General features: G+C 36.9%; 1 protein-coding gene across 3 annotated transcripts in view; it reads left to right on the top strand.

Annotated features, from left to right (window-relative positions):
• Positions 1-13807, top strand: part of LOC110454342 (protein rolling stone-like) — a 35683-nt gene extending 21876 nt beyond the window's left edge. For all 3 annotated transcript variants that reach the window (XM_021503798.1, XM_021503799.1, XM_021503800.1), the window contains exons 3-5: positions 9226-9454; positions 10310-10408; positions 12502-13807. In XM_021503798.1, coding sequence (XP_021359473.1) covers positions 9226-9454; positions 10310-10408; positions 12502-12935 — 762 coding nt within the window. In that variant the 3' untranslated portion in view covers positions 12936-13807. The remainder of the gene's footprint in view (positions 1-9225; positions 9455-10309; positions 10409-12501) is intronic.
• Positions 13808-16470: the final 2663 nt, after the last annotated feature.

Below are 16470 nucleotides of genomic sequence, written 5' to 3'. Positions count from 1 at the left end.
TTGTGTAGTGACCTATATGGACACTATGGTATGTTAGTATACTTGTGTAGTGACCTATATGGACACTATGGTATATTAGTATACTTGTGTAGTGACCTATATAGACACTATGGTATGTTAGTATATTTGTGTAGTGACCTATATGGACACTATGGTATGTTAGTATACTTGTGAAGTGACCTATAAGGACACTTATAGTATGTTAGTATACTTGTGTAGTGACCTATATGGACACTTATAGTATGGTAATATACTTGTGTAGTGACCTTCATGGACATTATAGTATGTTAGTATACTTGTGTAGTGACCTATATGGACACTATGGTATGTTAGTATACTTGTGTAGTGACCTNGTTTTTTATCACACTAACATTTGAGTACTTGTTTATTTCCAGGTTAACACATATTGTTTTGTCCATCCCCTGATCACTACATCACTGTATACAAATTGTATGCCTTTTTTTTGTTTTTATAATTAACATACTCTTTGTTGAGCCCCGGTTATTAAGAAAATGTTGTCACCTCATCTGTTTTCCGATAGCCACAGTACACTTAGGTGAGGTAATTTTATAAGAGCTGTCCATCTTCCGATAATTTATTTATCTTGTACTTTATAATAATTTAAAGAATTATACTGTCCATTTATACATGCGATGTACAAGATTATGATTCATTCATGATGTTATAATTATTTGGTATTTCATATCACTGATGTATCAATTATACGTTGCTATGTATGCTTATGAGCCGTAAGGCTTCAAGTTGAATAAACAATACAATACAATACAATACAATACATAGTTTCTGTAATGAGCTCTACTTCTCTGTTGTCCTTGTGGTAAGCTAGACGTTTACATAATTTCTCTAATGAGCTATATATACGTCTACGATGTTTCTTGAAGTGAGCTAGACGTCTATAATATTTTTGCTTTTGTCCATTGTTACCTGGGTTATTTCCATAAATTTGAGTTTAAAATCATTGGTAATGTAATACCAACTACAGTGGAAATGACGTTACGTCAACGACGGAACAATAGCAATAGCTTATTTAAGAGCTCTTTCTCTATATTCAATTAAACAGAGTACTGTACTTCTAAAATGTTTAAGGAAAATAAAAGGACACAAGATGCAATCCTTAATATATTTTAATAGTTACGGTGTATTGAAGTGTATAGGATATTAATATTTGTCCTATTAAAGTTGTGAATTGAATTGGCACTAGTGCATTATCATACTCAATATATAGGAGTAACATTGTTAACAAAGAGAACTAATTAAAAAAAAAGACAATCATTTAGTCAACACACTATTTCACTTGCGATGTTTTCTTAACAAACGACATCTTTACTTAAAACACCAATGACTCGGNACTATGGTATATTAGTATACTTGTGAAGTAACCTATATGGACACTAATAGTATGTTAGTATACTTGTGGAGTAACCTATATGGACACTATGGTATGTTAGTATACTGGTGTAGTGACCTATATGAACACTATAGTATGTTAGTATACTTGTGTAGTGACCTATATGGACACTAATAGTATGTTAGTATACTTGTGAAGTAACCTATATGGACACTATGGTATGTTAGTATACTGTTGTAGTGACCTATATGGACACTATGGTATGTTAGTATACTTGTGTAGTGACCTATATGGACACTATGGTATGTTAGTATACTTGTGTAGTGACCTATATGGACACTATGGTATGTTAGTATACTTGTGTAGTGACCTATATGGACACTATGGTATGTTAGTATACTTGTGTAGTGACCTATATGGACACTATGGTATGTTAGTATACTTGTGTAGTGACCTATATGGACACTATGGTATGTTAGTATACTTGTGTAGTGACCTATATGGACACTATGGTATGTTAGTATACTTGTGTAGTGACCTATATGGACACTATGGTATGTTAGTATACTTGTGTAGTGACCTATATGGACACTATGGTATGTTAGTATACTTGTGTAGTGACCTATATGGACACTATGGTATGTTAGTATACTTGTGTAGTGACCTATATGGACACTATGGTATGTTAGTATACTTGTGTAGTGACCTATATGGACACTATGGTATGTTAGTATACTTGTGTAGTGACCTATATGGACACTATGGTATGTTAGTATACTTGTGTAGTGACCTATATGGACACTATGGTATATTAGTATACTTGTGTAGTGACCTATATGGACACTATGGTATATTAGGATACTTGTGTAGTGACCTATATGGACACTATGGTATGTTAGTATACTTGTGTAGTGACCTATATGGACACTATGGTATGTTAGTATACTTGTGTAGTGACCTATATGGACACTATGGTATGTTAGTATACTTGTGTAGTGACCTATATGGACACTATGGTATGTTAGTATACTTGTGTAGTGACCTATATGGACACTATGGTATGTTAGTATACTTGTGTAGTGACCTATATGGACACTATGGTATGTTAGTATACTTGTGTAGTGACCTATATTGACACTATGGTATGTTAGTATACTTGTGTAGTGACCTATATGGACACTATGGTATGTTAGTATACTTGTGTAGTGACCTATATGAACACTATGGTATGTTAATATACTTGTGTAGTGACCTATATGGACACTTTATTATGTTAGTATACTTGTGTAGTGACCTATATTGACACGTTGGTATGTTAGTATACTTGTGTAGTGACCTATATGGACACTTTGGTATATTAGGATACTTGTGTAGTGACCTATATGAACACTGGTATGTTAGTTTACTTGTGTAGTGACCTATATGGACACTATAGTATGTTAGTATTCTTGTGTAGTGGCCTATATGGACACTATAGTATGTTAGTATACTTGTGCAGTGACCTATATGAACACTTTGGTATGTTAATATACTTATGTAGTGACCTATATTGACACTTTGGTATGTTAGGATACTTGTGTAGTGACCTATATGGCCACTTATAGTATGTTAGTATACTTGTGTAGTGACCTATATGAACACTTTGGTATGTTAATATACTTATGTAGTGACCTATATTGACACTTATAGTATGTTAGTATACTTGTGTAGTGGCCTATATGGACACTATAGTATGTTAGTATACTTGTGTAGTGACCTATATTGACACTTTGGTATGTTAGGATACTTGTGTAGTGACCTATATGGACACTTTAATATGTTAGTATACTTGTGTAGTGACCTATATGAACACTTTGGTATGTTAATATACTTATGTAGTGACCTATATTGACACTTATAGTATGTTAGTATTCTTGTGTAGTGGCCTATATGGACACTATAGTATGTTAGTATTCTTGTGTAGTGACCTATATTGACACTTTGGTATGTTAGTATACTTGTGTAGTGACCTTTATAATTTGTAGGGATGTTTGTTAACTTTTGGGATTTACTCTGTGTGATCGTGACGTTCCTTTTCATTTATTTATATTGTAGATCACCAATGAGTTCTAAGCGCATATCTACATACGTACTCAATACATAATTTACTGTAGGTGCGGTATTCATTTACAATAGCTTTTCCAGTGTTTGTTTATGTGTTAAGCGTATTGTCAGCTTTGCAATAAAAAAGTATATTTTCACTTAAGTCAAAACTACAAAAACAATAACATTTCACCTGAGATATTTTATTACTTTTATCTGAAGTCGTAGATGGTGTCGAAATAAGACGTTTAATACAAGCTTGTTGGAAGGTAGTCAGGGAGGTGTATGGTACGCACCGAGTTAGTCGGATAGTGACAATAACTTGACATGTTGGTCGATGGTAAGTTTACACAAAAGCTGAAGAATAGAACCGTATGACCCTGAATGTTCAGGTTTAAATCGATACCATCACAAACAGACACAAATATATATGAATATTTTTTCAACAAGCATTGACAATATAATTTCTCATATGATCTCTTTACAATATATAATACGAAAATAGGGTATATATACATACAAAGTGAGGTCATATCTACAACACGCGTTAAATCAATTTAATTGTAAGAAAATATATGTGGAAAAGATATTATACTTGTCTATTGAAAACCAAATACCAACGACCTGTACCTGGTGGCATTGCGTACAGCTATGTAAGAGGGACGAGGTCCATCTCTGTAGTCGCTTTTTGTGAAGTACAATCACTCCACCACGGCAATGATGTTATGTTAAGCTTAAGGTGTTACTTTTTTTTTATTAATTTAAGACAAACATTGCTAATACTTTTCATAGAATTATGTTTTCACTCAGACACACTATCAAGTGTTACAAAAGGTAAAACTATCATATAATGCAATTTTACAACATAACAGGCGTGCGACGTTAATAACATCGTAAGGGGAATAGAGACAAGTGCAACTACAGAATGGTTATCACTGCTATCGACGAATCTTCTTCATATCATGTTCGTCAGGTTTTGATCAAATAACTTACTAGAATATTCAAAATATTCCTTTCATCGTTCGATCAGAGTTAACATATTCAGTCTTGTAGCTCTAACACCTGTGTTACAGAGAAGAGATATTCAGTCTTGTAGCTCCAACGCATGTGTTATAGAGAAGAGATATTTTGTCTTGTAGCTCAAACGCCTGTGTTATAGAGAAGATATATTCAGTCTTGTAGCTCCAACACCTGCGTTACAGAGAAGAGATATTCAGTCTTGTAGCTCCAATGACTGTGTTATAGAGAAGATATATTCAGTCTTGTAGCTCCAACACCTGTGTTACAGAGAAGAGATATTCTGTCTTGTAGCTCCAACGCCTGTGTTACAGAGAAGAGATATTCAGTCTTGTAACTCCAACGACTGTGTTATAGAGAAGAGATATTCAGTCTTGTAACTGCAATGCCTGTGTTATAGAGAAGAGATATTCAGTCTTGTAACTCCAACACCTGTGTTACAGAGAAGAGATATTCTGTCTTGTAGCTCCAACGCATGTGTTATAGAGAAGATATATTCAGTCTTGTAGCTCCAACGCATGTGTTATAGAGAAGATATATTCAGTCTTGTAGCTCCAACACCTGCGTTACAGAGAAGAGATATTCAGTCTTGTAGCTCCAATGACTGTGTTATAGAGAAGATATATTCAGTCTTGTAGCTCCAACACCTGCGTTACAGAGAAGAGATATTCAGTCTTGTAGCTCCAATGACTGTGTTATAGAGAAGATATATTCAGTCTTGTAGCTCCAACACCTGCGTTACAGAGAAGAGATATTCAGTCTTGTAGCTCCAACGACTGTGTTATAGAGAGGAGATATTCAGTCTTGTAGCTCCAACGCCTGTGTTATAGAGAAGAGATATTCTGTCTTGCATCTCTAACGCCTGTGTTATAGAGTTGGCATATTCTGTCTTGTAGCTCCAACGTCTGTGTTATAGAGAAGATATATTCAGTCTTGTAGCTCCAACGCATGTGTTATAGAGAAGAGATATTCTGTCTTGCATCTCTAACGCCTGTGTTATAGAGTTGGCATATTCTGTCTTGTAGCCCCAACGCATGTGTTATAGAGAAGAGATATTCTGTCTTGCATCTCTAACGCCTGTGTTATAGAGTTGGCATATTCTGTCTTGTAGCTCCAACGTCTGTGTTATAGAGAAGATATATTCAGTCTTGTAGCTCCAACGCATGTGTTATAGAGAAGAGATATTTTGTCTTGTAGCTCAAACGCCTGTGTTATAGAGAACATATATTCAGTCTTGTAGCTCCAACACCTGTGTTACAGAGAAGAGATATTCTGTCTTGTAGCTCCAACGCCTGTGTTATAGAGAAGAGATATTCAGTCTTGTAGCTCCAACGCATGTGTTATAGAGAAGAGATATTCTGTCTTGTAGCTCCAACGCATGTGTTATAGAGAAGAGATATTCAGTCTTGTAACTCCAACACTTGTGTTATAGAGAAGAGATATTCTGTCTTGTAGCTCCAACGCCTGTGTTATAGAGACGAGATATTCTGTCTTGTAACTCCAACACCTGTGTTACAGAGAAGAGATATTCTGTCTTGTAGCTCCAACGCATGTGTTATAGAGAAGAGATATTCTGTCTTGTAGCTCCAACGCATGTGTTATAGAGAAGATATATTCAGTCTTGTAGCTCCAACGCATGTGTTATAGAGAAGATATATTCAGTCTTGTAGCTCCAACGCATGTGTTATAGAGAAGATATATTCAGTATTGTAACTCCAACACCTGTGTTACAGAGAAGAGATATTCAGTCTTGTAGCTCCAATGACTGTGTTATAGAGAAGATATATTCAGTCTTGTAGCTCCAACGCCTGTGTTACAGAGAAGAGATATTCAGTCTTGTAGCTCCAACGCCTGTGTTATAGAGAAGATATATTCAGTCTTGTAACTCCAACACCTGTGTTACAGAGAAGAGATATTCTGTCTTGTAGCTCCAACGCCTGTGTTACAGAGAAGATATATTCTGTCTTGTAGCTGCAACGCCTGTGTTACAGAGAAGAGATATTCAGTATTGTAGCTCCAACGCCTGTGTTATAGAGAAGAGATATTCTGTCTTGTAACTCCAACACCTGTGGTACAGAGAAGAGATATTCAGTCTTGTAGCTCCAACACCTGTGTTACAGAGAAGTGATATTCAGTATTGTAGCTCCAACGCCTGTGTTATAGAGAAGAGATATTCAGTCTTGTAGCTCCAACGCCTGTGTTATAGAGAAGATATATTCAGTCTAGTAGCTCCAACGCCTGTGTTATAGAGAAGAGATATTCTGTCTTGTAACTCCAACACCTGTGGTACAGAGAAGAGATATTCAGCCTTGTAGCTCCAACACCTGTGTTACAGAGAAGTGATATTCAGTATTGTAGCTCCAAGGCCTGTGTTATAGAGAAGAGATATTCTGTCTTGCATCTCTAACGCCTGTGTTATAGAGTTGGCATATTCTGTCTTGTAGCTCCACCGTCTGTGTTATAGAGAAGATATATTCAGTCTTGTTGCTGAATTCCTGCCAATCTTAATGTCTAAACCAGGGCCCAGTTGTTCAAAGGGTGATTAGCTTAATCACTGTTTAACGATATTTTTCAACCTTTAATAGTTGTGTCAATATACAAGATGCAATCTCACAATTTTGCATGTATATTCACTCTACTAGATATTTGAGATCTGGAAAGTTGTACCTAATTCAATATTTTTGTTTTAAAGTTACTTAAAATATAAAATTTGCGCTAATCACTGATTAAGCTAGTCACCTTTTGAACAACTGGGCCCAGGAGTTTGATATTCCAGTCCTAGTTCTAACTTTAAGCAATTAAAGTTCGATCTGTGCCATTTAATTTTGATGTGTGATCTTGCAAACCAGACCGAAATTTGATTATAGATTACTCCTTCCCCTTCCTCTTGATTTGGTATCCTTGAAACTGATCGTGAAATTTTTGTTTTCACGTTATTCCTATGGATGCAAACATATCTAAAACCGACACTTAAAGATATTCTTAACAAAGTCCCCCCCCCCCCGAGGTTTCATATACATTATACATCCAGCTACGTCACCGGTTTCCTTTCATGATAGATATATACCAAATTAAAATAATCATAATTTACATCAATATCTTAGGGTCCCTACCATTTCTCCACAAGTCATCAAACAGTTAGCATACATATTTGTATAACAAACTTCTATTTTTGAAGAACTTTTAATATTTCTTTCAAACATATTCTCGAAAACCCATATTCCGCAGGAAAAACAAGCAAAACAAAGCTAAGTGCAGTATAATTAGAACAAGTGAGTTAAATAAATTGTTAATCAAAATGAGAAGTCGATATTTCTTATGTTTCGATATACAACAAAACCCTTTTTAGGCCTGCTCGGATCATGATACTTCACAGTCATGAAACATTTATCATAATCAAGGAGACATTCAAGGTAGGAGAAATGTATTAACGATATTTAAATCTACTCTTTCTATTGAAATAATACCTTTTCTTTTTCTGCCTTCAAAACAGTTTTTTCCTGGTGATAACAGATTTAACATACCGCACATAAGTACGTATAATCATGTTGTAATGTAATTCAACTTGGTATTGGCATTCTTTGCTTAGTCACCATGTCAGGGATTTTAACCTGTCGTGTCGTTTTGTAGTAACTGGTTTTGACATACAATAATGGCATGAGAGGTCCTAATAATATCAGGTTTTATAAACCTCTTTACACAAACATCACTCATGCGATGCAAGGTTATAAAAATTCCTGAGCTCAGTTTCATTATTGATATTATTTTGCTCACACGGCCGGTTTTAAATAAATGGAACCGAGCCCTAATCAAATTGACCCATTCATGTATTGTTTCTATAAAGTCACGCGCCGGTCGAGGTTTTTATGTCACACACAATCATCATACCGACCAACAATTGGGTCATGCATGACCTGGCGCGAACGCTTCAAAATCTAATAGGTTTTATTTTAACGGAATGTGGGTCATAATTTACTTATTTACTCATAAGGTATCAGATATTAATTAGATTTATTGAATGGATATATCTCAATCGATCTTTCCGCATAATTATATCAATAGTGAAACTAGTGTTTGAATGGTTCTTCTTGTGGATTTTAATACGGCTTCACGTGTATACATTAACTCTTACAGTCATGTTACAAAACATTAACCACGCTCCATCAAGTGAACTTTATAATGACCACTTTTCCCATTTACCTACATATATAGCCTGACTAAATTACATTCTCATATTGGGCACGCCTTTTCACGTGCATGTATAGTAAGTCTGTAGTATTACACAACATTGGACAAGTCTTTCATGGCCATGCAAAGTCTGTTGTTTTGTATCATCATCTTGACCATATTCCATTATACATACTTTGAACAGTATTACTTGAATACACCCCTTAGAGGTTTAAGCCTCTTCTGTCACGTTGTCCCTCGTTGGGAGAACACATGAGAACACAAATTCCATCCCTAGCTATCTGTTATTGGTACTTTCCTTTTCAACTATACCCTCGTTAACTTTAAGGATCTCCGAAACACTGCAAAAGACTAAATACATATCTGAAACGTTTTTACATGCATAACCATAATTCGATAATTCGTTTCTCAATAGAAAACGATACCTTGGGACTTGATGGGGGAGGGACTGTTACTCTCTTTCATATTGTAGGGAAGACACCTGCAGCCATATGCTCCTACTAATTTGTATCTATTGTAAGGGAGGATATACGCATTGTTAGTACCTGTTGCACACTTACACATTGTAGGGAGGACACCTCTATCCTTACCTGGCGTGGGCGTCATTTTGGTCACTGTATCACCTGGCGTGGATCATAGTGGAGATATATTGGGCTGCCACGGACAATCAAAACGATGCAGAATTCTTCATATACCTGACCAACCTCGGCTATGTCCTACTGGTCAGCTTCACGTGGCTGGACCTGGCTGCAGTTATATACTACATCGTTAAAGTAAAGAATGACGGTGACGTCACCAGTAAGTGCATTCTTAACGTTTATCGTTTAACGTAATGAGTTCATATAGTTTCACACATACATGCATTCACAAAACAAAAAGACAAACTATGTCTGAAGTGTTAATAAAGGTCACCAAAGCGTGTTTTCCTCAGTGACTTTATGTTATACTGACTCCCCAAACTATTCAAAGTAACCACTATAACTATGAAAAATAGGAAGCACCTATTAAAATTAGAATTAAATCTTATTGACCAAACAAAGAAGATATTGTCCTCGCAATATGGCCTGTTCATCCATTTAGGACTAATCATTGGTATTTGAATTCAAAACAAAGAAAAATCCTTGTTGGATGTGTTCCGAATCACATGTAGAATACAGCGAACAGGGACAGGTGTCTATAAAACGTTTGTAAACGTTACAAATAAAGACTGTGATTACAGCAGATAATTAGCCATAAAATATGGGAAACTCAAGAATTGGAAACTAATTAATGTTGCCAGCTTCTCTGAATAGTAATAGACATTGGTGATTGGATACCATGCATTTAGACGTGATTTATATTGTCGGAAAATATATTTCCAAAAATATAAAGGGCATGAATGATTGTTGTGACAGAATAGACATTTTACTGTAAATATGAAAGTGGACTAGTAGGGGACCTTTACCAGTATGATATACACGTTCTATTCTTAAATGACATTATTAAAACATTACCGAAAACGACACTAACACGTCTTTAGACAAAGGTGAAAGACATGTGCTTTTCGTTTTGTGATAGGAGTTGAAAGAATATGTGTAAAAAAAAATAACGAGCAGTATCTATGTATCTATGTATATATGCCACTGTTTGATGTTCTGTTTATCATCTTTAAAGGTATGCCCCTGCTGTGGAAAGTCAACTGGGTTCTATATAACATGGCTATGACGACAGCTATTGTCGTGGTGCTTCTATACTGGATCCTACTAGCCACGTGTAAGTTCACATCCTAGCTCTGTTATGTCTCTTATTTCATATTGTGCATGACTAGATCTGCTACAATTGCGTCACTACTGGTAAACAAGTCACTTAAGTGTGGTCTACTATATATCGATAGCATCTTGTAAGTTGCGAACACTCGATTTTTTACTATATCACTTAATGCATATTACTCCCTGACTAGAACTTAATGCTGGTCTGATGGATCCTTCAAGCGTCTCGTCTTTGAATGTTTACTACCGCCTTTGCCTGTGACATTTACTGTGTACTGCCGCCTTTGCCTGTGACATTTACTGTTTACTGCCGCCTTTGCCTGTGACATTTATTTTTACTGCCGCATTTGCCTGTGACATTTACTGTTTACTGCCGCCTTTGCCTGTGACATTTACTGTTAACTGCCGCCTTTGCCTGTGACATTTACTGTTTACTGCCGCATTTGCCAGTGACATTTACTGTTTACTGCCGCCTTTGCCTGTGACATTTACTGCTAACTGCCGCCTTTGCCTGTGACATTTACTGTTAACTGCCGCCTTTGCCTGTGACATTTACTGTTAACTGCCGCCTTTGCCTGTGACATTTACTGTTTACTGCCGCCTTTGCCTGTGACATTTACTGTGTACTGCCGCCTTTGCCTGTGACATTTACTGTTATCTGCCGCCTTTGTCTGTGACATTTATTGTTAACTGCCGCCTTTGCCTGTGACATTTACTGTTTACTGCCGCCTTCGCTTGTGACAATTACTGCATAATGCCGCCTTGGCCTGTGACATTTACTGTGTACTGCTGCCTTTGCCTGTGACATGTACTGTTAACTGCCGCCTTTGTCTGTGGCATTTACTGTTTACTGCCGACTTTGCCTGTGACATTTACTATGTACTGCCGCCTTTGCCAGTGATATTTACTGTTTACTGCCGACTTTGCCTGTGACATTTACTATGTACTGCCGCCTTTGCCAGTGATATTTACTGTTTACTGCCGCATTTTACTGTGACATTTGCTGTTTACTGCCGCCTTGGCCTGTGACTTTTACTGTGTACTGCCGCCTTGGCCTGTGACTTTTACTGTGTACTGCCGCCTTTGCCTGGGACATTTACTGTTAACTACCGCATTTGTCTGTGACATTTATTGTTAACTGCCGCTTTTGCCTGTGACATTTACGGTGTACTGACGCCTTTGCCTGTGATGTTTACTGTTTACTGCCGCATTTGCCTGTGACATTTTCTGTTTACTGCCGCCTTTGTCTGTGACATTTACTGTTATCTGCCGCCTTTGCCTGTGACATTTACTGTTAACTGCCGCATTTGCCTGTGACGTTTACTGTGTACTGTCGCCATTGCCTGTGACATTTACTGTTTACTGCCGCCTTTGCCTGTGACATTTACTGTTTACTGCCGCCTTTGCCTGTGACGTTTACTGTTTACTGCCGCCTTGGCCTGTGATATTTACTGTTTACTGCCGCCTTTGTCTGTGACATTTACTGTTAACTGCCGCCTTTGCCTGTGGCATTTACTGTTAACTGCCGCCTTTGTTTGTGATATTTACTGTTTACTGTCGCCTTTGCCTGTGACAATTACTGCATAATGCCGCCTTGGCCTGTGACATTTACTGTGTACTGCCGCCTTTGCCTGTGACATTTACTGTTTATTGCCACCTTTACCTGTGACATTTACTGTTTACTGTCACCTTTGCCTGTGACATTTACTGTTAACTGCCGCCTTTGCCTGTGACATTTACTGTAAACTGCTGCCTTTGCCTGTGACATTTACTGTGTACTGCCGCCTTTGCCAGTGATATTTACTGTTTACTGTCGCCTTTGCCTGTGACAATTACTGCATAATGCCGCCTTGGCCTGTGACATTTACTGTTTACTGCCGCCTTTGCCTGTGACATAATTTGGATATTGTAACCTATTGCATTTCACTTAGTCAACCTCCATTCTTTGAAGTCCCTTTTGCCAAAGGCTAATGTTCATCATGAGCTAGGTATGCTGTGCTATAAGGTATTCAGCTATAACTATTTTAAGAGTTTTATTATTTTTAATGCAGCACCACTTATCAATGCAACATAATAATCTGCTTTATTTCGTTGTAGCGTTCGGACCAGGGAGCATCAACAAACATCTCATTAATGGTGTGATAGCCCTGCTGTACATTTCCTTCACAGCCAAGCCCTCCCGTATCCTTCACTTTTATCAGCCTGTAATGTTCGCCGCTTTGTACTCTATTTTTTCTGTGATATACTTTGGAGCGGGAGGGGGTAATGTTTACAGTGTGCTGGACTGGAGTAAACCGGGTAACGCCCTCGCCCTCACTCTACCGCTGGTCCTTGTAGGCGTACCCCTCATCCACTTGGCCGTGTGTGGCATCTACCGTGCACGTGTAGAAATATGGCGGAAATGTTGTTCCCCAGATGGGTCCCAGACCTTTCCCCGTACAGACAGTGAGATGGGAATGGGCAGTACGGTTAAGAACGCCGACAAAATATCGACCATATGTAACGAGACAAAGAGAACTGACACTGTATAGGTGACAGTGTGATTGTTGTATAGGGCTAGTGCAAACCTCGAAATCCAACTATCTGTAACTACGTAAACAAAGAATCTGTGATGTTCTTGATCACCTTGTTGCCATATAGATGTTTTGTGTTGTCTAGATGTGGAAATGCTTGCCATAGATGTACCCTCGTTCATTGAAACTGTTGTCGGGCTCTCGTCACTGGAGTATGATCATTAAAGCCCGCCGGATTGAGGAACCATATATATGCATGATATGCTGGGTCAAAGACATATGATCAGGAACGTTTATCTAAACTTAACGAGAATGGTAATCATTTAAAGGAATACCAGAAAATCGGCATGGTTTTTACTTTACATTTAGATAGCTTAATGTGCGTGAAGTTTAATTAATTTTATTTGTATAGACTATAAGTCTTTCCAACCGCATATCTGTGATATAATGGAAATCCATTTGTATTTATCAAACAAACAAATTTTATATTAATTATAGTGTTTTAGTGTTCAGTATCTTATTTATCTAAGTATGCTACCTCATTATCGAGTACATGAATTCTAGATTGTTAATATATATTCATGGTATAATGAAGAGCTTTGTAGATTAAGATATTATTATACATAATTTCGAATCCTTTATTTTCATACTACATATGATGGGTTCTAGGACCCAAAGAAAGAGAAACATAACTTTATGTTATAGAACTATCTGTGTAAATTACTTGATTATCCTCAAAGTTTTACGTTGTTATCCTCAATGTGTTGTCGTGTTATATATGTAATGACCAGTACTAAGGAAATTGGACTTGGTCATCTATGTATTTATGCATGATGTTTATACTACATGTATTTCTTCATAATTTCTTCAAATCGTAATTTTTTATTAAATCAATTATCTATGTAAATGCTTGTTGGTGTTTTCTTTTAATGATATTCGGCAAGGTAAAAAGAATTTACAACTGAAAAACGCGCTCATATTTTGATAAATAATACTTATGCATGAAGCTACTCATTGTAGGATGCTTCGTTTGACAGTATATTGCACATTATAGTGAATGAGGAGATATTTGAACATTAATACACTTCTGTATAAACCACAGTGTCTGAAGAATTGGCGATTTGCTTTTGTGCCCTCTACTTGAGGACACAAAAGCGACAAAATTAATCTGCTGCATCCATGGCAATATTTGGTATCTTTATATTTCTCTCTGCTTCTTACTACCTTTTTCTCCTTGCGCCTTGCTTGGCAATACTTCACTTTTGGCTTTAATGTTGAACAATCGCCCAGATGAGGGCGGCAATTTGTTCTGTGCCTATACCAAGTCCTTACAAATGGTAATTGTTATTCCATGCTTTACGTTCAGCATTTAGGGTAATGGCAACAACTGGTTCACTCTTTGTCAGTATAATGTGACCGGGCGTAATACAATGATGGGTACCCTCGGCATGGTATTTCAGTGAGGTAGCACTCTCAAGCCGGCACCAGATCCGCGCTGTCAGAAGGAATCAAATACACCAGTATAGCCTGCCTCTGACACACACACACACACACACTTACACAACACACATGGAGCCACGTCCTTAAATGACCTTAGCTGTTGACAGGACGTTAAACCCTGTACAACCAATTAACCAACATTTTCCTTCACTTCTGATGTGTGCAACTCCTTCAGAATGTTGATTTAACCTTTTCTGTTGTCAATTGATATAAAAGCAACGCGTTAAGACATAAATGCGAAATATGTGCAACAAACGACAGGAGACAAAGAAACAAAAGGAAAAGCTTGATTGATCCTTGGGTCGAAACCAGCTTAGCGTTTCCTCTACCTGTATGACCAATACTCATGACGGACACTGGAGGCCAAGACTGGTAACTTATTAGGACTATCTGACGATCGTTATATTTCTGTTGTGTATATTGAAGCACTGGCTGCATAATTAATATATCTAGAAAATCAGCACCGACATACTTAGAACAGGCTCGGAAGCAGAAAATCAGCCGAGTGGAACATGCAAACTCAATAAGCTGCGACTGAGAGCATCTGAACGAGCGTAGAACTAGTGATGTTTATTACAGTTCGTATCGAGTAACCAGAAGTACTGTCATTGTGTAGGTAAATGGCAAAGCATGTGTTAAGCTGGCGAAGAGAACGAACGATCTTAACTGCATATCTTCCAAAGCCAATACAGATTTCCTTACTCACCAGTAATTAGATAAACCTGCTAGGCGTCGGTAAACATGTTTGGTTACCCACTAGTGGGTACCGCCATGGACGTTATTTCAATGATCAATCTTTTAATCACTTAACATTAATTTGCGACGCCATCTTCCATTGTGACGCTATGATTCATGTAAATTGTTTCCGCATCAGAAACACACATAATGTATATCTCAGGAAAGCATGTGATTTTCAAAATAAAATATTATCGTTATGAGAGAAAAAAATGTCCCCAAAAGTCCTGATGGTTCATTATCATGTTTATCTAATTTCCGAAAGTTAACTTTCAACTTATAAAAGACAGGCTGCAAACCCCGTATCTTTATAAAATTTGGAAATTAACTTATATAACTCGAGTTAGATAAACATGATAAGCAATCATCTCGTTGTATCATAAACTTATGGATGATAAATGAGATGTAAATGTTTCTTTCTCTCCTTTGTTTTTTTCTTTCTTTTATTTACTTACACACACAATGGCGAAATATCTTATTGTAAAATTAAAGAAATAGAAGAAGAAAAAAACATTCTGGAGCTCTTAAATGTATGTATCCAAGCATGAATTTATTAACATAACTATCGATTGTTATCTGGAGATTTCAGAAGTATCTAAAATTGCACGCGTCCTATGTGGAGGAAATGCCCTTCCTGGTAACATAGCACGTATAGTTTAGTAAAACACATTTACACAATAAAGGTACCTCATTATATACCTTGATTGACAGTTGCCTTTCTGTGCACTAGTCCTTTCTCTGAGAATGGAGTTAGCTTATCTCGTTATGTAAAAGAACTAGGTAGATATATTGGTATATGTTGGTGAAAGGTATTGTGCGAGTTGATCTGCCAACAATGTTTCAAGCGAAATGTATTACAACTTTATACACAAATGCTTTAAAACCATCACACATGGAACTTATCTAACATGACACAAGCTGAGGAGAGATAGTGTTATTGACATTTCACATGATAAAAAAAACTCCGACTTATTCAAATGTCACTCGTTCAAATAAAACGGCCAACAGCTAAAATTAGTTGAAAGTAAAAAATTCGAAAATAATGAGTATAGTGAAAGACTAATGTGAAGCTTATCATAAATATCCTTATGATACAAGTACCTATGACCGTTTCTCCCTTTTTTCAGTAGTCCTTAATTCAGCTTTATGAGAATACAGCACAGATCAACTGAAATAGGTGCTTGCACAAATTTAACAAAAATTTGTTGACACTGCTATTTATGTATTTACAATAAATATAATCATAGGGGTAGACTTTCTAGCCAGCAGTATGATGTCAAAATAATAAGACTCATTTTACTGACAACAAGAATATGTT

This window comes from Mizuhopecten yessoensis, unplaced genomic scaffold (genome assembly GCF_002113885.1).
Source record: "Mizuhopecten yessoensis strain PY_sf001 unplaced genomic scaffold, ASM211388v2 scaffold7781, whole genome shotgun sequence".
Taxonomy (NCBI): Eukaryota; Metazoa; Mollusca; class Bivalvia; order Pectinida; family Pectinidae; genus Mizuhopecten; species Mizuhopecten yessoensis.
The sequence above is the reverse complement of the archived record's forward strand: the minus strand, read 5'-3'. Positions and strand labels throughout refer to the sequence as shown.